Raw genomic sequence first — 27,026 nt, forward strand, 5'->3', positions numbered from 1 at the left:
AGATGTCCTGCTAAATACCAACACTGAAAACAAAAGCAAATCCAGTTCCTCTACCTGCACCTGACAAGGAGATCAGACGTGAATACATGAAAGTAGTATCATTTAAATAAGTATTCTTTGTAGATTAGCAAACAAGACTCATACAAATATTTCTTTAGTTACACATATGTTGGAATATTTTTGAATAACAGAATCAAAGCAAAAGGAAATGATTGCAATGATTAACTATTCAAATTGCCATCCACACAATTTATGGAGTTTGCACAAAGTCCAAAGTTAAAGCTGTGTGATTGCTGTTACAGACGCAAATGCAAAGGATAGGTTTTAATGAGGACAGAAGATTAACTTTCAGAAAATAAATGAATGATTTATCTCTAAAAAGAGAGAGAGAGAGAACATATGAGAGCTCTTGGCAAAACCCTAGACACTAGACATGAAGAAAATCTTTCTTTCAGCACAGCTGGAGTAAACCCAGAGGTAGTGTGATCAGTCATTTCGTTGTTTCCATCATCATGTTTATTTCTTAAGCACAGTTGGTTATAGGGCGGCTGATGTCTAACTGAATTAAATTATTTGTGGAAGAAATAAAAGAACAATGTGCTTTCCTGGAAATTTTATATCATGTATTTGGTATTACTGATTTTTCAAACTGATATAGAGACTGCTGTTGTTTCTCTGGATTTTCCAAGCAAGCCAAACAACAAACAAAACAGAACAACAAAATTAAAAAAGATGAACGAAGAAGTAGATCAGATTTTCTCAGAAGGGCAGTCTCTGGTGAACTTGATTTTTGGACTTTCCATTCAAAATAAATTATTGCATTGTGATCAAATTTATCTAGAAACCTAAGCAATAAAATTGCTTAACAATTTTGGATGCCTTTAACTTGTTAAAATAAATAAGACTTACCTGCTACTTTTCCTCATTGGGATTAATAGAGCATTCTTATTCTGATTCTGATTTTCAAGACAGCACATAATTGGATTCAAATGCCAAAAGATTAGCTGTCCACAGGACACTTTCCCTTCTATTGGAGAAGAATCTGTGATATATATGTGAAATAATGAAACCATGTTCCTGGAAAGATTAAAGGGAAGTTGAGAGTTGCTTGTACAGCACTTTGGTTTTCGTTTCATGCAGACACCACTGTCAGCCCATACACTCGCAGTATGAACCTCTCAGCTGACCCGTCTTCTTCAGAAGAAATGGCCCCTGAGGAGTTCGACGGCGGGACAGCGGTTGTTTGTGTGATCCTGGGTCTTTCCTTTCTGATAGGAGCCCCGGGGAACCTTCTGGTGATCTGGACCATCCTGAGATACGTCAAGCAGCGTTCCCACACTGTGGTGCTCATCCTGCACCTGGCGGTTGCGGACCTGCTTGTCCTTATCACCCTGCCTCTGTGGATCTACTCTCTGGCTCGTTCCTGGGTGTTTGGACAGGCCTCCTGCATAGCCTTGGTATATATTATCAGTGCGTGCATGTTAAGCAGCATTTTCTTCATCACTCTTATGAGTGTGGAGCGCTTTCTAGCCGTCTGCCATCCATTTATGATGATGCGCTGGAAAACAGAGAGCGCTCTGAACAAAAGTATCATGTTTTTGTGGCTACTTGCTTTCCTTCTAGGCGTGCCTGCTTTACTAACCCAGCCTTTGGAAGAAACTGGAACTGAGCAATGTTTTATGAGGGAATTCAGCTCTGTGACTCAAGCAATTGTCTTTTTATGCCTGGAGACTTTGGGGGGCTTTGTACTTCCTTTCATCATTCTTAGTATCTGTTACTGTCTCATAGCTGCCCAGCTGAGGAGAATGAGATACAAGACCAAACAGAAATCAATGATTCTTGTTTATGCAGTGGTGTCAGCTTTTGCCCTTTGCTGGTTGCCTTATCACATTATCAATATTATCGACCTGATTTGCATCTTAAAATCAGGCAAAGAACACGAATGTGTGCCAGAGAACATTGTCTTTGGCTCTGGTGCCCTCGTGTTCATCAGCAGCTCGGTGAATCCTGTGTTATATGCGTTTTTCGCAAAGAATTTGAAAGGCAGTCTGGAGGAGTCACGACTGGTTAGGCTGTTCCAGGAAATGGCTACTCACACCAGCAAACTCAGGGAGCTGGTAGTACAGCAGCAGACAGGCCAGATGGCAGCATGTACACAGATAGAGCTAATATCAGACCTGTGTGACAAAAACTGATTCTCCAGAGTTAATTACAGTGATTTAAACATCTACACATTAAATCTTTTCTACAATTCCCATACACTTTTCTCAATGTCAATTTAAGTGAAGTCCACACAAGTACTGTTTAAACGATATTGGAACTTTAAGCTTACTTAACACAAAGACTCATTTCTTGTGATCTTAGTATAAATACTTTTAGTATTAAAAGTATTTTGACGATTAGTCAAACATTTTAGAATTAAGAAACTGTAAATGTACACCGTTGATAAAGATTGCACACATTGTCGAGAGAACTTCAGTATGTTTACAAAAACATTCAATAAATGCTGTTTGTTGGTAAGTAGTCACTTCCTTGATTAATATAAAGAAAATAAATTGTTCACTTTCAATGGTGGACACAGTACACAGCAGCATTACTTCAGTGAGTGTTTAAATACTCCTGTTTAAAGACCACTGCTAATACCATTGCAAAAAACAGGGTTAAAATCGTATTTAAACGTCACTGTTAGTGTCTCTTTGGGGACTTATATGTGGCCCTTGAGCAGTTGGGTGTTATACATACATAGTTTTCTGCTCTGTCTCTGTACACTGCATGCTTACAAAGCACATCTTCGTTCACTGTATTTATGTGTTATCTCTCCCGTGAGACAATGTCTTTAGTTGTTTACTTATCCAAATGTCTGTGACACACTTGTATTATTTTGCATGAAGATTTATGATGGTTGATTTGGATTCCAATACTGGTCTAACATCGTTTTGACCCTAATTTGAGCAGGGCATGCTGTCTTTTGAGCTGTATTTACAAACAACTTCTGGATTGTGGACTTATATACTATGTATTGTAATCTGGTTATATTTACCACTACAAGACTAGAAAACATAGTTTACAACTGCAAAACTACGCCTATGGGCGTTTTATTTCAAGCTCAACGTCATTTTGAACAAGGGACTAATGCATGTGCGTGTGTGTGTATCCATCGATACATATGTGTATACATATTTTGCTTATTTGAAAGACTTATCCAAGCACTTTTTTGCGCTAACTGGTGACCTAACATAAAAAATTGACATATCATGCATGCATGAATCACCTCTCTTTGTCTCAAATCGGACTGTGAGGAAACCCTGTTCCTGTGCAGTCTATTTTTTAAGGGAAGTTGAGAGTTGCTTGTACAGCACTTTGGTTTTCGTTTCATGCAGACACCACTGTCAGCACATACACTCGCAGTATGAACCTCTCAGCTGACCCGTCTTCTTCAGAAGAAATGGCCCCTGAGGAGTTCGACGGCGGGACAGCAATTGCTTGTGTGATCCTGGGTCTTTCCTTTCTGATAGGAGCCCCGGGGAACCTTCTGGTGATCTGGACCATCCTGAGATACGTCAAGCAGCGTTCCCACACTGTGGTGCTCATCCTGCACCTGGCGGTTGCGGACCTGCTTGTCCTTATCACCCTGCCTCTGTGGATCTACTCTCTGGCTCGTTCCTGGGTGTTTGGAGAGGCCTCCTGCAAAGCTATGGTGTTCATGATCAATGCCTGTATGTATAGCAGTGTGTTCCTCATCACCCTCATGAGCGTGGAACGTTTTGTGGCTGTGCGGCATCCTTTTGCTTCAGCTGACTGGAAGAGGAAAAAGGCTCTGAATAAAGTACTGCTGGCTTTGTGGAGTGCAGCTTTTTTGTTCAGCATACCTGTTATCCCAACTCAGACTGTCGGGGAGGATTCAGGTGAGGAGCACTGTCTGTACCGTGAGTACTCATCTGTGGCCCAGGAGCTGGTGTGTGTGCTGCTGGAGACATTGGTGGGCTACATACTGCCGTTCTCTATCCTCGTCATCTGCTATGGCTGCCTTTGCAGCCGGATTACTCAGATGACCTTTAAGTCTAAGCGCAAGTCCACTGTTCTTATTGCCAGCATAGTGATTGTGTTTGCCATTTGTTGGACACCTCATCACATGGGAAATTTCCTTTCGCTCATCATCCTGGCCATTCAGCCCTCCTATGCCGATACAGCAGAGACTCTGGAGGGTGTTAGGAGCACCATGACCTTCATCGCTGGAGCCATGGTCTTCATCAGCAGCACTGTCAACCCCATCCTCTACATGTTTGCAGCTCGCTCCTTCAGAAGTTCCCTACGTGACACTGGGATCCAGAAGTTATTCCAACACATCTCCAGCACGTCTCCCGGGGAAGGCAACAGGGAAGTGTCCTTTGTGTCCAAGAGACAAAGCATCCAAACCAACAGCTCTCACTGTGTGTCGGAGTCAAAAGACCAAATGGACATCTTGTTAAAAATGTGTGAAAATAATCAATCCTGATCTTAAAAATGCAAAGTATAATGTCTATGGTGTGCAAATGTTTATATGTATGCTGTATGTATATTGTAATGAAGGACATCTTGACTGAAAAAACAGAATAACTGGATGTCAATTTATCAGAGCAGTACTTGTCCAACTCTGTAAATTATGGCTTTTACATGTTTTTTTAATTGTGAATATATATTTATAAATATGCTGTGATGTACATAGAATTATATAATTATTATTGAAATACCATACTTAAAGTAAATATGTACACAAATCGGAGTTGTCTCCAGTTTCTGATATCAGAGAAATTGCATTATCTCAATCAATGTTGTTGTCCTCCAAATGTGGGAAAGCAATTTGACAAAGTGAAGTGGGTCCTCAGCGAGTGCTGTACCTTCTGGCTGACACGTATCTGTACTTTTAACATATAGAAATATATCACTATGACAGTAGCTTTGGTGATGAAGAGTTTTGAACTTTGGGAGCAGTAACACCATTTTTAGAACTATTAAAAAAATCAAAGATATTATTTTTTTTATATATTTCTTGAAGATTCCCAAAAAAAATACAAATATTATGGAAGTGTTTTTTTACTTGTAACAAACTGGGAACGAATTGTGCCCATAAGGACCTACAGACAACAGTCATGCTTTCAACTTCCTCCTGATGAAAAGATTGCAAAATGAAAAACTGCCTCTTCCTTTTTGGTGAGATGCAAAAAGCGGAATCATGTCTTAATGTTTTGTCACAATCAAATTTACTCTGTTGAATGTATAAAGTCAAAGTCGAGAGAGTTCATTTTATTTATAGGATTTTTTTTTTTAACTCAGGACGTTTCAGGTAAATCTTTTGCTAAAGATCGTCACCATGTGAGACTGTCAGTAGATGGCAGTGACAGCATGTAATCATTTCAGTGTGGGTTTTTTATTATTATTATTATTATGATCAGCAGTAATCATAACAATAACAAGAGCAGTAATAAACTTGTTCATTGAAAGTTATATTTTGAACATATGAAAGGGTTGTGTTGTTAATGCTAAAACCAAGATTTCTAAAACTTAAATTGATGCACCTATGAAGTGGAAAATAGAGGGAGCCGACAGTATAAACGTCCAAAGAGCCAATTCATAAGTTTGTAAATAAAACATATACATTATGTATATGTATTAATTTAATACACAAAGCCATACTAATATTAAGTTACATTATATTATGAAATTTCAACTAATATATTATTTTTGTCTAGGCAGTTGCATTTAAAAGTGCATATCACAATACAGCAATTATATATGCTATTCTAACTTATAGTAGATTTTAAAATAGAGGGAGGTTTTCATAAAATAATTTGAAATAATTATCATTTCATATTAATAATTTGCTTGTGGATTTGCATTTACATGTTGTGCCTTTGAATTTTTTACAAAATAAACACAATGTAATAGAGATCATCACTTCCTTGATAATAGGTGAGTTAGCATTATTTGGATTGTTGGAGGATGGAAAATTCAAAAGGTATGACAAAAGAAAAAAATTTCCCTAAACAAAAAGCAAAAACGAACAAGGCCACCTTTATAACACATGAGGCTTTTTCACAAAAAATGAGGAAATGGTGTTTATTTGAGACAGTGTAAACTGTGACGAATCCTCCTTGTGTACCTGCTGCCTTTCATTATCAGTGTGTTCCTTAAATATGTAAGTATTATTTCAGTTAATTAATACATTGTCTTGGCTGCTTTGGATGGCACCATATCTGACAGGTCTTGTAAGCACAGGACCTACCCCTCTGACGTGAGTTTAACAGACGTTAAATCCAGTCGATACCATCCTCATCAGTACCTGCCTCGCCATAATCCTGCTGAATCAGCAATCCCCTATTTTTTCATTTCCTGTGAAAAATTAATAGAGTTCTCTCCGAAATCTCAGCTGAAAGATTAACACAGGAATACAGGAACTTATATGAGAAGCGTAACTCATTGTTTTTCTCCACAAATCATAAGAAACTAAGTTACCACATGAAACCAAGAAAAGTGACTTTCTGGGTGTGGTTGTGACTTATTCAGATTGCCTTCTCACTTGTGCAATTTTTCAGCCAATTACACCTGTTCAAGGAAAGACTTGTCATTTTACTGTCAGACAGACAACATGTAGAAGCATGCCTACAATGTGATGTCAGAAAGGTAAATGTTCCTTGCTGATTGTCTTTAAATGTCTACTGCATCATCTTAAATGATTCCCTTTGAGGCCCCCAACCAATCAGACTGGTTCGGCTGGAAAGAACGATTTTCACATAAGGAAGGAGACACTGGGATTTACTCTCAAGATTGGGGGATTTAACCAAGTGAAAGGTGATGAACAGACAAAAAGCCCGGCATTCACTGCAGTTTGCTGGCCCATGGCGAGCAGAGCCGGGAGTGTCAGGAGCAACAAAACATGGAATTCTGGGAACCGAGCCAAAGACTAATGAAAACTCCACCAGGCCAGCAAGGACCTGTGGGGTGATTAAAAACTCTATATATGTGTATTGTTCTCTTTGGAGGTGCAGCATTTCACCTCACAGTGAAACCTGCTCTTGGACAAAAGCAAAGCATGAGTGTTTTCACATGTGTGACCAGATGATGTTTATGCATCACATCAAGCTGTTACAGTTATGGCCCAGTACGAAGAAGGCTCTTAAGTTGAAAACATAAATAATCAAATGACATATGAGAGTCTCCTTTCCATTATGTGAAGACCTCAGTCTGTTTTTTTTTTTTTTTGTTTTTCTTCCTCAGTTCCTCACCAAATACCTTTTCGCCTGTTAACTGAGGCTGCTTTAGCTTGAACAAACCTAGATAGAAACGTTTCCAAGTAGATGCACTTTTTGGGTAAACTATTTCTAGTGATGCAAAAACAGCAACAATACAAGGTTTACACTTTCAAACAGTTGGTGAATGTTGACCATCCCTCACACAGGCGCACAACTCTCAACAAAAGTCTCTAGTTCTCCATTTGTTAAACATTATAATTGCAAAATCTGTGCATGTGCTCCAAAATGTTGATCCAGCTGCGTGTACACATTGTGTATATGTCTCATAGTTAAAAAACAAGCTATAATAACTTAGTTTTAATGTTTTCAAGTGTCTGAGGATACATATTCAAAAATGTATGAAACACTAGCACACACCGGGGACAACTGGGAGGACTGATGACTAATTCTTTTCAAAGTTAAACTCAGTCTTTCTAAACTCCTGAGCCACATTTTAAAAATAAAACATTTAACACAAAAACCAATCAGGACCTTTGAGAACACAAACCCTCACGCCTGTGCCTCATGGATTTTTTTTTTTTTTTTTTTTTTGTCATACCACTTCCTGGTTCAAGAAAATCTGACCAATGACGTAACAGTAATGACCTCACGGTCCCGCCCTCACCTTTGCAAAACAGCCAATGGGAGCCGTCGCTGGCTCCGCGAGGCCGAGCCACACAGGTAACTCGGAGAGAGAGAGAGGAAAAAAAAAAAAAAAAAAAAAAAAAACACACACCAAAACCCGGAGCTTGTTATGGAGTTCGTGTGAAAGAAAAGAAACACGGATTTCCACCCTTCTTTACCAGTTAAACCAGTAACTCTGGATATAACACACTCAAGTACCGCATCAGGTAGAGTCTCTGACCGCAAACTCCGCCGTGGCTCCTCTGAAAATGATCTCCCCTCTTTCATTTTTTACTTTTTACTTTTTTATTTTTTAGATATATTTCCTGTCTCTGTGTCTCAATTGAATTTCCAGCCCCCATCTTCCCTACCCCCCCCCCCCCTTTTTTTTTTTTTTTTTTGTTTTTGTTCGCTCTTCTTATCACTTGGAAAAAGGTGAACCCTCGTGTTATTTTTATTTGAATCTTTGCTTTAATTGTAGTTTTTACCCTTGTGGTCCCTGATGGCTTCGCACAGTGATACTCTGGTGGTGTTCTTTGGGGCAACAGCTGGTGCAAATGGGGGTAAACTGGGTTCGGATGAGAGGGAAATAATTCTCTTGGTGTGGCAAATTGTGGATCTACATGAGAAAAAGGTACGGACCTTTCTGCCCCCCCCCCTCCTCCTCCTCTTCCTCCTCTTTCTTCATTTGTTGTACGGTTTTGTTATGACCCAGTGAGTGTTTGTGGCTTAGTGTGTACTTGTAGTTGCATTAGTAAGTTTTGACATTTAAAAAAAAAAAAAATATATATATATATAAAAAAATCAACATGGTGTGCTCTCTGAAACCGTCTGCCTTTCTACAATGCTAGCTAAAGCTCTGCTCCAGCCGTCCATTTGCTCTCCTTTTTACAGGTGTGCAACCAGAATTATAATAACAATAATGATAAATACTAATAATACTAATAATATATTGATAGAAGCAGGTGAGGAGCGTTAATCTCACCACATGGTGATAGAAAACACACCTTCTTGGTTTGGCATGTCCGCTTCTATCATACAAACAACGCTTTATTGTCAAGTGCTGTTTGAAACTATGTTGTAAATTGTTTTTAATTATTTTCTTAATTGGGGGTAATGGAAGGGGGGTGGGGAGATATCTAATATATTTGTCATATTTTTTTTCTTTTTTCTCTTCATGCTATACTCTGTGCCATGAAACACTAAATCCCCTTACAGGTTGGAAAGCTTCACAGATGTCTTGTCAAGCCAGACACTTTGGAGCTGACAGATCAGTGCAAAGAGGAGACAGGACTGACCCTGGATGACATTGTCAAAGCCGAGCCTTTGGACAAAGTCCTGCAACAGGTGAGTCCCGCCGGTACATCACTTCGAAACCTTTTTCACTGCTAAGGCCTCCGAACAGGCTTGAATCCTGTCCCCTGTGCGCCGCCGGCACAGCTCCATAAAATATTACTTGTTGGGTAATATTGTGAGAAATTCAGAGGCTGATTAATCTAAGAAAACTTTCCTCCCTTGCCCCCCTCCCCCCCCTTCCCCTCCAGCAAGCTGCAATATGACAAGCTTCAATATTAGGCTGTAAGTCAGTGTAAGGACTGTTAGCAGAGGTTTCTCTGATTACCCTTTTTTTTTTTTTGGAAGGGGGGGGCCCTTCACCTGGTTGAGCTATGTCGTTGCTTTGGTCCTGACAGTTGAACTGTGCTGACAGTTTGTAGAAGCTCAAGAGCTAGGATGGGCAGAGCCTGGAGCATGTGGAGATAAGGAGTCGCCGCAGGTCCAGTCTTGCCTCAGCCTGATGTGTTTTGCAGACATCTGGATGGGGGAATGTTTCGCTGGGTCTGCACCAGGCAGCAGGGAAACCTTTTCACATCTTCAGATTTTTAACCCTCAGCAGCTGGTTGCAACACTTGTTAATACTGAAATATGAATTTGGTTCCTCCCCTTCAGGAGATTTTTTGTTTAAAAAAAAAAAAGGTGTAGTTGCCAAACATGTTTTTTGTCTTTTTGTTTTTTTTAGCTGCCATTGCAAGATTGCTTTGTTAGCGTTGGGTGGACCTTTCGTGTTGCTGAAAAAAACAAAAACAAAAAAAAGCAAACCCCATCTCATTATTATGCTGGAGCAGAGTGTGGCCATGGTGTTAATGTTTGGTTCAGTTGGGTAATCAATTCAGAATATGTCTTGCGTATTGAAATCCATTTTGCAGTCATTTCGTAGGAATGAACGATGCTGTTGTGGTTTTGATTGTACCGTCTTACTCTACACCAAAGAACGATCATTTCATTTGACTTTTCTCTAAATTCTGATGTCATCTCTGTCTCACAGGTCTGGTCAGGTTTTCAGCTCAGCTGTAGTTTGTGTGCTCAACCTTCAAATATTAACCCATGCAATCAGTTGTGGGTTTTTTTTTTTTTTTTTTTTTTTTTGGGGTTAGTTTTTTTTTTTTTTTTTTCCTACTTTTGTCACACTGGTTACTTTCTCTTGCAATTGGTCACACCAACATTAGCTTTATCCTTGTTGATCCAAGGAAGTAAAGAAAGTAATGTAAAGAATTTTAGAAGTAGAAGTTATTGGGGTTTTTTTTTTTTTTTTTTTTAAATGAGGTGACCCATTGCTTTAGAGGGAAACGAGCAGCTGCTTCTTATTGGTGGGCGTGAGATATTGATGTTCGTGTTCAATGCCACCAAGGATGTCCGTCATTCTGGTGAAAGATTTATTAAGGCAGCAGAGGTTAGCATGGGCGTTTACTCTTTCATGACATTTGCCGGATAGAATCTACATGGTGAATTTAAAGCGACCATAGTTGATTTTCTGTAGTTTTGCTACATGCTGCTAATATTTGTGAGAAGGAAACCGCCTCAGTGTTTTTATCTCTCGCTCAGTTCATAATTTGCCCGTTTGGGACCTTAGCAATGTGTTTTGCATTATGATTTTCCTTTCCACACAAACTGATCACACTACATATTTATGAAATACTGTAAATAACATAAATCCAAGGTGTAGAATTGGACACAAGCATATCATTGGTCCCAGCCCACCTGCTTTTCCATGTACCCTGAAGAGCATACACTACATTGGGAGCTGTGGTTGGAAAGAGCTGCCCTACAACTTCTATTTCTATTTCTATATATTATTCTATATAATATTCTATATATAATTGGATGGCGTTATAGTGCAATGAAATCCAAGGACCTCTTTTTTTTTTTTTTTTTCCATAAAAGACACAGAAACACATTAACATGTGAGTGCATCTTAGACTTAAATGTGTGTATAATACATGATGTCATGTTTTTCGGACATGTATGTTTTATACCTAGCTGTGACACTTTTACCACATTATTGTGTGTACACAGCATACCTGCAGTTTAGTGTGGTTCCTGGGAGTTGGCTGATGGATGGTTTACTTGTAGGTCTGTAGCTGTTATTGACTGTTCAGGCTTGGCTCTCGTCTGGGACTCTGACAGCATGCCACAGCCTGTAGGGGGTTACATGTGACTTTGAGACCTCACACACTTTGTTGTTGTTTTTCTGGTAATCATTTTTCAACCGTCTTAGACAACAGAAAAGCTGACTACTGGTTTTGACTTTAGGTTAGGTTACTGGTATTTGTTTTTGTTGTTGTTTACTTGCAAGATTGTCATACCGTGACATGGCTAACATGATGGATCTCATCCAAGGATGAGTCACATAATCTGGCTATTAACACTGGCAAAAATATGGAGAGGTGACACATAAATCACCTGGATTTATATGAACTCAAACATGTAATGATTTAGTTATTCTGGCACGTCGTCAACTCTTTTGTCGCTCCTGGGTGTGTCAAAATTTTCAGATGATTAAATGTCATCATTACTGCTTGAGAGGAAGCTTTTAAAGAATGCTGATGTTGACTTTTGGGCCTGTTGTTACAGTCATTGCATCTCCCTGCACCCAAAAAGTAATGGGAACAGTGGAGTACAGCAGGGATCTTGAAAATGCATTTGCAATAGGTTATTTTCATGTCTGGCCCTGATAAGGATTTAAGATTATGTACAATCGGAAAAAAATGCTAGTTATCCAACAGTGCGCCATGAAAATGCCAATGCATTAGCAGAACAAAACATTCTTCTCATTGGTTTGGCTCTGTCTCTAACTTTAGCAGTGTTACAAGATTGAATGTGTCACAATGCACTGCAGTGGTGGTGTGTATTTAACTTCAGGTGCCTTAAGCAGTTGCCACAGGGACTGCCCTGACACTCCCTGCTCCTCTTATCGGAGTTTGTTTGAGCCAACACCGCCCTCCCTTACCTCTGCACACAATCAGTCCAGCTACGCCGGAGAGAAAATCCCGATAGGACCTTGTTCAAAGTTCTTTCTGTTCATCCCCCTCATCTGTGCAAATACCTTTGAGGGTAGAGTTTAGGAAACCCTTTTCAAATAATACTCATGAGTTCTAAAAATATTCTGGAGAAACAATAGATGACTTTGAATTGAGCTAAAACAAAAGTTTCTTTTTTTTATGAGATGCAGGAAGTTCAACAAAGGTTATTGCATTAGAACTGGTATTGATCAGCCGATTGTTGATTGCAGTAAAAAGTGTACCATGACAATAATCTCTGGACTGTATCGCTGAGATCCTAAAAATATTCAACCAGTGCAGAATTTTAATGAATGAATGAAATGATTTTTGTTGACATGCTTTACATCCACATTACAAAAAAGGAAGTGGAAACCATTTAAGGTCGTAGCATTTATACTTATTTTGCTCTTGCTGTCAGTGAGCTTGGCTCTGTAACCTGTTGTCTATAGTTATCTGATGTCATTGTTAAATTTGTTTTGTGTTCAGCTTTATTTGTTCTCCGTTTCACTGTTTTCTTACACATGGGAAAAAATGAAAGGGTGGGTCACTACCTCTTCTGTAACATTTGCTTTTCTCTTTATCATCCACCTTTAGGAATTTGCCAAGGTGGAACCTAAGGGACAGCTATCAGAAAGCATTAGCTGTTATTACTGTAAACATGAAGTTGTGGTGCAGAACGACTATAGAACCGACAGAGCACAGGCTCATCATAGTTTGGGCTTCAGGTATTCGGTGGTGTCAGATAATATTCCTGATTTGTTCATTTGTTTTGTGAGCTTTTCGATAAAGGCAGCTGCAAGAGCAGAAAACTGAATGTGTACAGTCAATAGATTAGGTGAGATTTTTTTTGTATTGAATAACATAATTCATTTGCAGAGCCAGTCTGTGATAATTCTCATTGTCGACAGGCCTCTAATGTCGTGTGTACTTTTGAAGCGGTGTTCATACTGTGGTTAGGACACTACGTTCATTTAAGCAGTGTAAACTGGCTGCAGGTGACGTTGATTTTAGCAGTACAGCCCAACAGAACTAATTCAGTTATTTTCTGCTATACGGCTAAAAAGCACCAAAATCAAGCAGAGATGCATAGATCTGCACATTGTTTAATAAAATGGCCAACCTTTGTTAATAATGATATTGTGGCTACACTCAGAGTTGAGCATGTGATTGTTTTACCAAAATTTATCTACTGACCTTTTAGACTTGTGTGTGAAGCTTATTGAACCAGCCTGTAATCTAAAGTGATTCAGGTTTTCAGTCGTGGTCCTTTTGTGCAATATCAGCTCTGTGTTTATCCAAGGACCAGCTTTACTACTATTCATGTTCACCTTGTTGTAATGTGTGGTACTTTACTGGGGCTTTCAACAGCTAAAGGGCTCTGGAGGCCCAGGTACCTGCCAAAGGTTTACTCGTGGTCATGTGCCCTCTGTGAAAACCCAATACTCTTTCATGTTTTTGACCAGCCGCCCCTAAACCCCCCTTTAATCCAACCCTGAGGAGTTGTTCCCAAGTCAGCAGCTGGCTGGCGTTGCCAAATAACCCTGTATTTCTCTCTGGCTGTTGAGGGACGTGCCCCAACACGAGCCTCTAATACTCTCTCACTGTCTGAAGATCTGTCATATATCGCCAGTGGCCATTTGAAAATCACTGAGTTTAAGGTGGACTCATGCAGGTCAGATGTGACTCCTACAGTGGTGACGTTGATGGGTCATTATAGTGGGAGGAACAAGCTACAACTTTCAGTCAGGCTCTGCCTTGAATTGTGAAACTGAGCAGCAAGTAAATACAGCATTTATGTTGGCATGACTCCGTATATGTAACTGTAAGAGATATGACACATCTTCTTTATAGTCCACATATCCTCCCCAAATAGCACGTGAAATTAACTGCTGTGGCTGCTGCTGGATTGAGATGGCAGAAAGAAAGGTGGCTGAGGTTGTTAGATCATTGTCAAAGTAAAAAGTAATGTCTATGCAAGGTGTGGTGGTCATCTTCATGGATGCTGTACTCCATCATTCATCAGCTATGACTGAGTTTTAAGGTAATAAGCTCATCACCTGTTGTCAGTCAGTTCAACACAGCTCTTCTCATTAAAAATGTATTTAAACTTGGCATCAAAGATGTCATCAGCCTCAGTGTGTTCTCGGTGTGTTTAAGGGATGGCCTGTATTGACAGATAAACGTTGCCAACATCAGGTTGACACAACACCAGCCATGGTGCTCATTTAAGGTGGTAGTTATAAATAAACATGGACATATGTGGGAGTTGCTGGTATTTCGGATTTTAGCCGCAACAGGCAGGTTAGACTTGTATGGTTTGTTTTTCTCTGGCCTTCCTATAACTGTTGGCCCGGGAAGCTGGTGTTGTGATCACTCTTCTGAAATGCTCCCTTTCTCACTAGGCAAACGCTAAAACCTGTTAGACAGCCTTCATTCCTAATGAGACACAAACACAGTCAAATGTCAAACACAACACCACCCTCACTTCTCGGCCTACTTTCACGTAGTTGATGGGCTTTGGACAACCGATAGTGAACCATATCTGTCCTGTATGTTAACATTTAGTGAGTGTTTTGATGGGAATGAAATAATCCAGAACTCATTACCTCTTGTTTTTCACTCTTTAAACATGTTTAAATATGTAAGGTATGTTCAGGTTGGATATTGACAGTCTCTCTTTGATTCTGAAAAATGCTTATCGTAAAGTCCATCTTGAATTGTCTTTTCTCTGCTGTTTTATTATTACAGTTCCAGCAGTCAGTGTCATCAGAAGTGAAATGCCTCGGCAGGAGCTCTTGCACACTTTGTGTCAACAGTCCCCTTGTTATCCGACAGGCTCTCCACCCCGAAGCATCCAAAAAGGTAATGTTTCCCACCGTTTCCCCAAAATACACAGGAAACTTTAAACATGCATAGTTGGTTCATTTCTGAGAAATCCTGGTCTTGAAATGTCAAGTTTCAGACTGGTGGTTTCTAACTCCTTGTGGTCACTCACATCACATATTCTGAAGTAACAAATATGGGGCAGTCTATCTTCCTCCTTTTTGTGGTACTGCCTACAACTCGAGATGATGTCAGAAGATGCATATTTTTTCAACTGTATAATCACTTTTTGCCACATCTCTTTTTTTTTTCTTTTTTTTTCCCCTCCTTGATATTTTCTTTGTATCATTGCCAACGTAATGCATCTTGAAATAATCTCCCTTCTTTTTCTTTTATTGCAGAATTTAGTCCTACCTGAATGTTTCTTTTCATTTGTGGACGTGAGAAAAGAGTTTCACAAATGCTGCCCGAATGCTGGCCAAGTGCAGAAGCTCACCCTCACCTCCATGTTGGAATGTATCCTTTATTTGTTCTTTTATAGACTTTACTTCTTCTTCTTTCTTTTCTTTTTTTTTTTTTTTTTTAATTCAAGTTTTCGATGTAGTACGTGGGCAAAATGGCAGCTGAAAGTAGGGCAACTTCCTGAACTGTGAATGCAGATGTTGGTCTTCCTGCAGTGTCGGAGGAGATGATGGGGATGAGGGAGGTGAGGAGCATGGTGCAGCTGACGCTCTGCATGCTGGCTGAGCCTCACAGTAAGTAACTGCCAGAGATGAATGCCTATCATCTCATGACGTGTTTAAGGTCGTAAGATGCCTTCTGATGTGCTAATAAATCAAACTTGAATCAGTTAGTCTCCTGTGGGTTTGGGTGTTACAACAGAATCGCAACATGCTCAAAGGTTAAGCTAAGTGTGTGTGAGTGGAGAAAAAAAAAAAGAGTGACAGCGCATTTCGATATTTTTAATGCAAATTTATTTTCTGTATCTTTTTAGATCACAAGTTCTCCTGTGTTGAAACAGTGAAGTACAAATTTGACTCCGGCACATGGTACGTATGGACCAGACACATTGTGTGCATTGCTACAACAACTCTATGCCGGCAGTGTTGCTTAAAGACTGACAACTGGCCTCCAGCTATGTTCAGACTGCAGACCTGAATACGACTAAGGGGCTCTTAAGATTGATTGCAGCAACAAGGAAACTGCAAGTGTGTCATTAAAACTGTCCTAACTTTGCCATCAAGTGCTTACCTGGCTATCTCATAGCAGAGTACCAAATCCTGCTGTTCTCAGACAGCTAAAAGCTTACCACCTTGACAACCCCCTGACACGTAATCATAGGAGTGTGTAACTGTGTTTTGCACTTTGTGTGAGTGGCCTTTAATGGGTGGATGGTTTGTTCAAGTTTAACAGCAGTGATGGTGGTTTTATTCTCAGAAAGCTAAAGTATATGATAAAACAGTTCCATCTGTATGCCTTTTTGTTTAAGTCTCCTTGTTGTCTCCTTTTGCCATCGCTGTCAGAAGGTCATCCATTTGTTTTGTGTCCTGTGCAGCAGTAAGACGGAGCCGGTGGACAGTGAGACAGTGATCAGAGCACGGGGGCTCCCGTGGCAGTCATCAGATCAAGACATTGCTCGCTTCTTCAAAGGCCTCAATATTGCAAAGTATGTTGGACTTAATGAGCATCTTTCCAGAACAAGTGATCATTGGAAGTTATGGCATGTTATTTCTTTTGCTTTTTTTTTTTACCACATTCACCATGTCCTGTGGATTCCTTTGATGTCAGTGTTAAATGCTAATATCCTGGATTTAAAGACACTTTTTGTACAGTGGGCCAAAATTCTCATGATGAGAAAAATCTCAGTGATGAGATAGAAAAGTGAGCAGCACAGTGGTCCAGTGAAATGTGCTGTCATGTCACAGCAAGTAGGTTCTAGGTAAGACCCTGTCGGCTAATTGGGGTCTTTGGGAGCAGAGTTTTCAAGGTCTGTCAGTGCCTGCATGGGTTTCCTCTAGCTACTCTGACCTCCTCCTGGGCTAAAGACAAACCTGCTATGCGAACTTAAGATATATATATATATGTTAGAAGAAAATTTACATGTTAAATGATGAGCTGTGCAGCTAATGGATGGATAAACAGAAAATAGCGGACACACCATGAGAGGAGATGCCTTATAGGTTTATTAGTAAGTTTTCAGTTGCAGATCTATACTGTGTAAATACCCTCAGGTGCAGCTCTGGTAATTTGAAGCCATTGCGTTTGTATTATGTTTATTTATTTTGTTAAAATCACAAAATTAGCTTATTAGCCAAGAGGTAGATAAACTACCACTCCTTATGTTTGCACATTAAATATCTAGATGGAGCCAGCAGTCAGTCAAGCACGAGATAAAAACTCGAAGCATGGTGACATGACTTCCCTGGCTCTGAAATTACACTGGCTAGCATTTCCAACTAATTGATATGTTCTTCCACACCTTTGGTATCACTGTAAACCCCAACGTCAACAAGAACACCATCAACAACCTCTTTCTGAGAGTTCATCTCTGGCCGTGGCTCCATATCATTACCTCTGTTCATATTTATTCCTGTATTTGTGTGTCGGTCTTTCAGGGGCGGCGTGGCCCTGTGTCTTAATGCCCAGGGCAGGAGGAACGGTGAGGCCTTAGTTCGTTTCATCAACTCAGAGCACAGGGACCTGGCCCTGGAGCGCCACAAGCACCACATGGGCAGCCGCTACATTGAGGTGAGAGTCGGCATTTACTTTTTAGTTCACATGGCTGTAAAGTGAAGTTTTACTTTTTGTGTTTAAAAAAAAAAAAGTATCGCAGCTGTACTTCTAAATAGAAAGATTTTCTAGTTTTTATTTTATTTGTTTTATGTAACGCCTTCTGTGGCAATTTACCTGAGGGGGGGGGGGAAACTACCTTTAGCTCAGTATCTCTTTTAAACCTGATTTTAAAACTTTAAAACTTTTAAACTGTGTGTTTCTATCACCTCACCTCATCTATCACCTCATTTTCTCAATGCTGGTAAGTTAAATGGTTTGATGAGGTTTTCCTCCTCCTGTCTTCTCAGGTTTACAAAGCCACGGGAGAAGAATTCCTGAAAATTGCCGGAGGTCAGATTTCAGATTTTTTTTTTTTTTCCCCCTTCTTCTCTTCTGAGCTTGTTTTTATGGAGACTCTTTCTAAAAGGCTTTCTGTTCTGGTGTCGTAGCCTTCAGTTTCATGGCTTTGCAGCATCTTTGAGGAAAAACAAAAGCCTCCCATGTCTGCAAAAGAGCAGCACTTTGGTGACTGTAAGAGAAGGGATCTCATATACCTATGTTTTCTGCCTCTTCCCAGTGACTCTCCAGCAGCTTATCTTAGACTAATGAAAGGCGCTTTGTGAGGAACCTTCCTCGCTTACCCTCGTTCCCTCCTCATCCCCTGCCCAACCCCTCAGAGGCCAGTTGGAGAGAAATTTCACTCTTGGCTAACGGCAGCTCACTTGTGCCATTCAGCCTCAAACTCTACTCCCTTGAGGGAGAGAGAGCTGCCGTCCAGTGAAAGGACCAGCTCAGTGCTGATACAAAGATGGTGTGAAGAGACAAAACCATAGACGAAGGCCTCTGAACTATAGAGCAGCATCCAGCAGTAACACGGAGTGGAGATAGCAGACAAAGAAACGCAGATATTACTTACAGTGGCGGCCAGTCTCACTCTGGACTTTACTCAGATGAATTAAGATCAATAGAGATTGACAGCACATTGGACTTTAAGCAAATAGTTCAAGCAGACAAAACAGAGCTACATTTATCAATCAAAAAACAGTAAACGTAAAAATCAATGGGTAATACAAACTGTATAGTTTGTCGTAATTATGTTTAACTTGTTGGTAAATGGTTCTCCAACTGTGCAGTAACATATAATCCCCTGAACTTTAATGGTTTTATATGCTTCCAAAGCTATCAAAGAAAGCTGTATAATGGTTGTCCTGGTTTAATGGCACCAGCGTGTAGTGCAATGTTAACTTTGAGATAGGATAAGGACTAGAATTACACACATCACTGCTGAGTAAATTTAGTGTATTGACTGCAGTATGAAAATGATATCCTGGAGGATTTGATCCGTGTCAGCTGCAGGTAGCAGGTGCGGTGCAGTTTAGTCATGAACAACAACATTAAATACATATACAAACCTCTCCTGTTAATGAACACCGTGAAACTGGGATGCTATTATTTTTCCTGGTAGCTGAAGTTGTTCAATCGTGGCTGTCGTCATCTGACTCCAGGTACATCAAATGAGGTGGCTCAGTTCCTGTCCAAAGAGAACCAGGTGATTATCCGTATGCGGGGGCTGCCATTCACCGCCACACCCCAGGAGGTCCTGTCCTTCCTTGGTCCTGAGAGTCCAGTTACAGATGGTGGAGAAGGCCTACTCTTTGTCAAGTATCCTGATGGCCGTCCCACCGGCGATGCCTTTGTGCTCTTCTCCTGTGAGGAATACGCCCAGAACGCCCTGAAGAAGCACAAGCAGATCCTGGGGAAGCGGTACATTGAGCTGTTTCGGAGCACCGCAGCTGAAGTGCAACAGGTAAATTCTCCTTCTGTATGAGCGGGAGAGAAATCTACCGATGTACTGCATCACAGAATTCAAAACAGATGTCATGACGTGTGTTTCCTTTGAACAAAACATTTTGATTTCGATTCACTGGTCAGTGGTGTTGAGTTGTTTCTGTTTCTGTTGGCAACACAAAGAGAGGAACTGGAGGGCTTTCTTTTTTTAATAGAAAATATGAACACGGTGTTACAGTTTTTTCCTGGCAAGAATAAAAATACTGTGTAATACATAAACTGGCAAATCCATACATTTCCTCTTTTTGCATATGGAGTTCATGAGAAAGCTGTTTTGTCATCAGTACACAGTCAAAGAAAATCTCCCTTTTTTCTGTGTGAATTTGTGACTCAACATAGTCTGAGGTCTTTAACATCTACTTCCCCTGTCAGAAAGGTTTATAAAGAATGATGTCATGAGAACATGCAGAAGTTTTTTAAAAATTAAGTGACATCCAATGAATCAGCTCTTGGTGCAGTTTGCCCATCCGGAAAGTGCAACTTTTTTGTCTGGTTTGTCTTCATTTCAAAAGTTTAGTAATTGGTGGATATTTTTGAAATTTGCAGAAGAATGCAACCAACGTTTGTCTTTCCTTTTTTTTTTTTTTTTTTTTGTATTCTGTAGGTCCTGAACCGCTATATGTCCACACCTCTTATCCCTACGCTGCCTCCCTCTCCCATCGTGCCCGTCCCGGTCCTCTCAACGCCTCCCTTCCTTCCAGCAACCAGCAGCACTCGAGACTGTGTACGCCTGCGCGGTCTGCCATACACCGCTGGCATCGAAGACATCCTGGAGTTCATGGGCGAGCACACCGTTGACATTAAACCCCATGGAGTTCACATGGTCCTCAACCAGCAGGTCAGACTGGCTGGCTCTCAGAAAATCTAAAGCTGTCAGTCGAACTGTCACGGTCAAGAATTTCATCAGGATATTATCCGATTACAAGAAGAAAAAAAAAAAAACAGTAAACTGTAAATTAAAATGTGGAAAGGCGCTGACTAGCTGACTATTATGCTTTTCTTTTGTCCATAATTATTATATTTAATGTTTTTGTTTGTATGTATTTGAAATCTCATTGTGGGGATAATCTTAAGCCACATTACTCAAATCTAGTGAGTTACTTTGGCCTAACTGTTGCACATCCTCTTGATTTCCGTTGGTAGATTTGCAATGCAGACCTTTTTTTTTTTTTTTTTTTTTTTTTTAATTATTATTTTGTTCCTAACTCCTCCATGCAGGGTCGGCCCTCTGGTGATGCCTTCATCCAAATGAAGTCACCAGAAAAAGCATTTTTGGTGGCCCAGAAGTGCCATAAAAAGACGATGAAGGACAGATATGTTGAGGTGTTCCAGTGCTCCACGGAGGAGATGAGCATCGTACTGATGGGAGGAACCCTGAACCGCAGCGGACTCTCCCCCCCACCCTGCAAACTGCCCTGTGAGTGAACTCAGCCACATCGAACAGAATTTTCAGCTGCACTTGTACAGAGCTGTGTTCGTCCTTTTATGTCGCAGTCATCCAGCTTTATCACTTTGACACACTTATCCAGAAGTGTTTTTTTCTTTTTTAATCAAATATCCACTAAACAAATCACATTTCCATCAGCCTCAAGTGTTTGAGTTTACACAGTTATACCTGCCTGTTTCTGAATATCAGCTGCTTTCGTTAGTAATAACGTCTGTTATCTTCTGAAGCCCGTTACAACTGGACCGAATATAACTCTAACTGCACTTTGCTCAGTCAAGGCTCATATCTGATTTAGTGCGGGAGAATAGATTGGGATTGGCAGCCGCACAACATCACATTCAAATATTCCTTTTGTTTCTCTGTAATTGTTACTGAATAACATATTTATCTTAGATGTATTTAAATGGTTGCCTGTAGTTACACCTGTATTCTTCAAAATTTAGATTTAAGGACATTTCTTATTCCATTCCAACCTCACTGACCTGGAAACCCTTGAGTCTGCACAAGGTCAGCAGTGTTTTGTGTCACCATGTTTTCCAGTTCTCACTGAGGGATACCACAGCTGCCCACAGCTTCCTGCCGACACTGGCTGTTTACATATAAATACATTCAGACCACCTTTGTGTGTTTACTTTATAAGGTCGTTTGTAAGTAAATAGGTCAGACTGGAAATCGTCCTCTGAAGTCTACCTAGTTTAAAAGAACAAATTTTTTTATTGCTGGTGCTTTGGTTGTCATTCCTGCCAGTCCGAATTGGCAGCTTCCTTGCTGTGACCTTGATGCAGCTAAACGTACATTCGATCATCTTCTTCTTTTGCAGAATATTATTTTGAAATGCATCATTGTAAGTTCAAAATAAGGGTTGTGTGCTGCATTTGGCGTTGTGTTCACAATCTGACTCTGTATGTAAATAATGAAACTTTACAGTCTAAGGTTTTGGTTTTATGTGACCAACAGTCTAGAACCCAAAGACGGCCCCTTTTCTCTTCTTTACACTTCCTGGTCAAAACAAAACTGGTTTGTTTCTCAAGATTTCCTTGTTTCCTTAGTAACTCAAGACACATGTTGAAATCCCCACATGGCAAGTTGAAGCTATTCATTCACTTCTCTTTTCTAAAAAGCAATGTGTACATGAATGCTGAGCAACATGCTCAAATGACACAAAACGCAAAGTGATCTTTTATATATATAGTCGCTCTGTCTCTTCCTGTAGGTCTGTCCCCCCCCACGGCCTACACTGCCTTCCCCACCCCACCTGCCATTCTCTCTGAGGCAGCCCTCTATCAGCCCCCCCTGCTGGCTGCTCCTAGACCTCATCAGGCCACCGCACACAGCCCTGCTCACACTCTGGCCTACTACCCCCCTCAACCTCACCTGTACATGAATATGAACATGAACTACACAGCCTACTACCCCAGGTTAGTGCGACATCAGCAGCTAAATATAAAATATAAATATGTCATTTCCAACCACCGCTCCTCTCCTTGGGTTTGTTCAGTTGTTCCTCTGCCTTTTAATTAACCTTGCTCTGACTTTTCTGCTCTCTCTGCAGCCCCCCAGTTTCCCCCTCCACGGTCAGCTACTTTGCAGCTCCACCAGGAGCAATGGCAGCCGCAGTGGCAGCCCAGTCCCACCCTGCTGCAGCCGCCGCCTCTTCCGTGCTGGCCCAACCCGGCGCCCTGGTCAGGATGCAGGGTCTGCCCTACAACACCGGAGTGAAGGACGTCCTCAGCTTCTTCCAGGGATACCAGGTCAGTGCGTGTGGTGCTGAGGTGAAGGCGCAGGCTTCATGAAGTGCTTTGCTGTGTGCTTGTATGGAGGTTTGTGTCATGGCAGGGTTTTTTTTTTTTTTTTTTTTATGGTGATGCAACATTTGCATTTACTTTGTATTTCTATTTATCATTTACCCAGTGCCATGTGACAGTAAGTTGCGGAAACCATTCATGGGATTCAAACCGCCATCATCGTCATAGCTGTTTAAAGGCGTTAACAATGATCAATGTGTGTTGTTATTTTGTTGGTGATGAGCCTGATACCATGAAGACATGACGAAGTCACTAGCTGTTACACCATTGAGCACATTTCTGTTACTGGTTTTTATTGCAAAATCACACCACTGAACTCTTCAGTTAAGGGACATGTGTGCACTTGTGCTCCCCCCTCCCTTCCCATTTTTTTCCCCCACTGCCAGCCCAAATAAGGTGGAGTCCTCTAAAGCAGGTACGAACCCTGACAGGTGTGGCTCGACACAGTTCAGCAAGTCTGGGAGGGAGAAGGGTGGGGCTAGAGGTGGAGGGGCTGTGTTGTGGTTCAGATCTTGGATTTATGTCTGGTCTTCTTGGCTTATGTCATTTAGCAGAGGGTGGGTGGGGTTATTTTAGTTGGTTAATTCACATCCTTTTTGTGTGTTGAACACTGGAGATTTAGCTGAAGGATAAATGCTGGTTTGTGTGTCCTGACTGCTGGCTGAACTGCAGAAGCTCTATTGTGAATGAAGTGTGTGTTGTGTTGTTTGGGTTTTTTTTTTTTTTTGTTCTCTTTCACATGGTGAGAAAAATGTTCCCACACCAGCTGATGTACTCTACCACACAATCCCATACCAAGTCTGTCGTTGCGGTGCGGCTGAAGCTTGTTCAGCCAGAATCTACTGAGTGTGCTTGTGTCTCTCGTTTGCTGTCTTTGTGTTTCTGAGATAGCATCTTTTTTTGTGCCTACAACTGTGTGCTGTCATGTGTGAATCAATGTGGAAGCCTTCCCGCCCTGACTGTTCACTATCATGCTATCTGTAGTACGCCCCTGACGAGTACAGCGGCGTGGTTCAGATGAACGAACAGGCCAGGAGTCTGATTCAGCCCAAAGAATGGCTCTGTCTTTAGGGACTCGGCCCAAGGTAAGAGGAGCCTCCAGACCAGAGAACCGGAGTGGACAGAAAGGGCATCTCCTAGAGCTCAGCAGTGTCTAAACTGAATACTCAGCATTTGGAGATAAATTGATTGAACTGAGTGGGCCAAAATGAGCTGAAGTCCTCCTCCCAGAATTAACGGGCCCACCGTGGAGAATGAGTGGGACTGAACAGTGTTGCTTCTGAAGCACAGAAATGTTGCCTGCTTATAATATCAAAGCACTGCAACATTGCCCACAATGCACTTTCACACATCAGAAAAATTGTAGGAATGCCCAATCTAGCCATCCAGGTTCTGAGCTCCAGACCCGGCATGTCGTTCTGCTGCTTCCCAACAAACCTGCTTCATAACGCCAGTCTTTCCTGAGTCTGGGTTCTTTATGTGTTTCTGGAGAAGTTTTATTATGCTGGACATGGTGCACAGAATTTAGGAAATGTTACCAATCACACATATGAAGGTGACTTTGTAGGTCAGAGCTGCAGTCACAGAGTTAGGCAGAGTTAGCCAAGTTTTTTTTTATATATATATATATATTTTACATTAAAGCCTCTTTGGCACAGCGACAACACATGCAAACGTTTTGTATGTTGAATAAGAAGAGGAGCTCTTAGGCAGGTTTCCATTTGCTCTGCAGCAGAGACGGATCACCATCCTCTGCAGAAAACAGTGCTGTTTAACAAACCTTCAACAATTAAAACACAAAATGTACGTGTTAGCCCAACAGCAGTTTTCTGTAAAATCCATCCATGCTTTACTTCCCCAAACTCTCACTGAACATGACGGTGTCTGACAGAAGTTCAGGATGGAACTAGCTGCCCCTGATCCAGCACTGCATGAAAAAGGCTTCTGAATCAGGACCTGCCTCGACTGCAAATACATTTTCTCTCTCTCTCTGTCACGCTAACCTGTGATTCTCTAACAATGACGGCAGATCTCGTCATCTTTCTGTGATCAGTGTGTTGTTTCATGTCTCCATGTGAAGGAAACCCTTGTTGCATCAAATGCGACACGCTTGTCTGCATGCAGAACTAACCAATCTGAGAACAGCATGTACTTCTCTACCAGTTCATCTTTGTTCTTCTGACCTAACTGGACCGGTTTGATGAGCGTAATGTCCCAGAGGCATCTCTGCTCCTCAGCTTGGTGTGCTCCCCCTGGTGGTGTTTTCATGCTGCGGGGACATGAACACAAGTCGCATTTCTTTCTTCATGCTTGTTTTTTTTTCTCTCTCTCTCTCTCTCTCTCTCCATTTTCTGCAGCTGCAGCCAGACTCCGTTCTCATTTTGTACAACTTCAGTGGCCAGTGCAGCGGCGAGGCCCTGATCACCTTCCCCAGCGAGGAGATCGCCAGACGGGCCGTAGCCGAGCGCTCCAACCACCCCTTCTACGGCCAGCAGGTCCACTTGGTCCTCTGTAACTGACCACTAGCTCAACCTAACCTCGCTCCTCAGCGTCTCCGCAACGGTGAACCAGATCCAGTCCATCCCAGTGCTACATTACAGAGACTGAAGCTGTGGGAGTCTGAACATCCACAGGTGAAGCAGCTGAAGTCATCGAAGCCTCAGTTGATGCTTTTTGGCGGAATAACATCACTGTGTGTTTGCACCTCGTGCAAAAGCTGGTTGAAAGAGGGAGATGTGGACAAATTGGGCGCTCTGTCTAGTTAGAAAACTGTAGAAATCATCCTGGAATGCTTGAGGCTGTACAAACCACTTCTACTCATGATCTTCTCTGTACATTTCTGAATTTTCACTCTTGACCACTATACTTTGGTTTGTCATAGCTTATGATCCTTTGTGTTAACTCTTGTGCATGCACAACGTTTGTTAAGTTCATGGTCTCCAGTGGTGCCATTGGAAAAAGTGAAAGAAGCCATACTACTGAAAGGAGGAGTGACTTCTCAACCTTGAGCTGCAGGGCTTGACAATTAAAACTACAGCAGATCACAGTTGTGTCACTCTACCAAGTAATTTAATTATAAAGAAGCTCATTTTTTCTGTCTAAACCATTTATGTACGACACGTCTTCACATCGAGACATTTTCCAAGCACTACAGATTAGTTTGTGCTCCAATCAGAGTCAAGGAGCTGCTTGTCCGAGCAGCAAGACGATTTAATTCTATTTTTTTTATTATTCCCAGTTCTTTACAAAAGTGGATGTTTAGTTATTAAATCCAGCAGGACAGAGACGTATCCTGAGGCCTTTTATAATGATCAACTTTAGCTGCTGTACAGTCTCTCCTGTTTTTTGTTTCCAGACTATTTATAACGATCAGTCTGTAGCATCTTTAATTCCTACTTAAGACCGAAGTACTGTGTAAATTTGCATGAGTTTTCTGTGTCGGACCTGCTGACAGCTGTCTTTTTTTTTTTTTTTTTTTTTTCTCCCTCCTCTTCACTATGCCTACATTACCCAGAGTGCAATACTGGCTCAGACAGGGCTTGGTCAACCTCTGGTGGCAGAGGAGATATTTCTTTTTTGCGGGTTTGAGACCTGCATGAACTTAGCTCTGTGTAAATTAGATAAGAATGTAAACGATAAAAATGTTGACAATGATCCGTGTTTCATTTTGTCTTATTTAAAGGGACGTTTTAAAGCGTCAATAAAACCAACAATAAATGTTCTCCACCTGTAAAAAGAAAATAGATTTTCTTCTTTTCTTGAACAGATGTATCATGCAGGATTGAATGTGCAGTGATTCTCAGCAAAGACTAACGTTCAATAATGATACAGGTGACGAGCAGAGATGAAGATGAAGTTTCCTGTCTGCTGAGAAATACCCGACAGATGAACCAGGTGTCAGTCGCTCTGAAACTAAATGTCTCCTGTGTCGTCATGTTACAGCAATTAAATACGAAGGCAACAAAATATTTTTCTACCTCAAAGGCCGGCTGTGTCATCTGACATCACTGCTTCTGTACGATAGATCTGTGTCTTTCCACATACGCACACATCGTCAGAGGGAGTCAAACTTTGTTTAAATATAACAGCTCTGGAGGAGATG

The 27,026-nt window shown here is 41.1% G+C and overlaps 3 protein-coding genes across 5 annotated transcripts; all 3 read left to right on the forward strand.

The window, feature by feature from the left end:
* Positions 1 to 1,110: 1,110 nt before the first annotated feature.
* Positions 1,111 to 2,210, forward strand: LOC115041003 (leukotriene B4 receptor 1-like). The gene has a single exon (XM_029498235.1). The coding sequence runs from the start codon at positions 1,170 to 1,172 to the stop codon at positions 2,193 to 2,195; it is 1,026 nt and encodes a 341-aa protein (XP_029354095.1). The 5' UTR covers positions 1,111 to 1,169; the 3' UTR covers positions 2,196 to 2,210.
* An 85-nt stretch (positions 2,211 to 2,295) lies between these two features.
* Positions 2,296 to 5,465, forward strand: LOC115041002 (leukotriene B4 receptor 1). The gene has a single exon (XM_029498234.1). The coding sequence runs from the start codon at positions 3,410 to 3,412 to the stop codon at positions 4,493 to 4,495; it is 1,086 nt and encodes a 361-aa protein (XP_029354094.1). The 5' UTR covers positions 2,296 to 3,409; the 3' UTR covers positions 4,496 to 5,465.
* A 2,538-nt stretch (positions 5,466 to 8,003) lies between these two features.
* Positions 8,004 to 26,578, forward strand: esrp2 (epithelial splicing regulatory protein 2). 3 transcript variants are annotated; one of them, XM_029497924.1, is made up of 16 exons: positions 8,004 to 8,119; positions 8,374 to 8,526; positions 9,111 to 9,239; positions 14,978 to 15,091; positions 15,454 to 15,568; positions 15,712 to 15,807; positions 16,047 to 16,101; positions 16,608 to 16,718; positions 17,668 to 17,800; positions 18,133 to 18,175; positions 19,330 to 19,631; positions 20,277 to 20,510; positions 20,891 to 21,089; positions 22,333 to 22,537; positions 22,672 to 22,870; positions 25,282 to 25,443. In XM_029497924.1, the coding sequence occupies exons 2-16, from the start codon at positions 8,395 to 8,397 to the stop codon at positions 25,441 to 25,443; spliced, it is 2,229 nt and encodes a 742-aa protein (XP_029353784.1). In that variant the 5' UTR covers positions 8,004 to 8,119; positions 8,374 to 8,394. The 3 variants fall into 3 exon arrangements, with proteins under 3 accessions (XP_029353784.1, XP_029353786.1, XP_029353785.1); XM_029497926.1 differs by lacking the exon at positions 8,004 to 8,119 and adding an exon at positions 23,909 to 24,009 and having other exon boundaries at positions 8,395 to 8,526; positions 25,282 to 25,418; XM_029497925.1 differs by lacking the exon at positions 8,004 to 8,119 and having other exon boundaries at positions 8,395 to 8,526; positions 25,282 to 26,578.
* Positions 26,579 to 27,026: the final 448 nt, after the last annotated feature.

This window comes from Echeneis naucrates, chromosome 3 (genome assembly GCF_900963305.1).
Source record: "Echeneis naucrates chromosome 3, fEcheNa1.1, whole genome shotgun sequence".
In the NCBI taxonomy this organism is placed as follows: Eukaryota; Metazoa; Chordata; class Actinopteri; order Carangiformes; family Echeneidae; genus Echeneis; species Echeneis naucrates.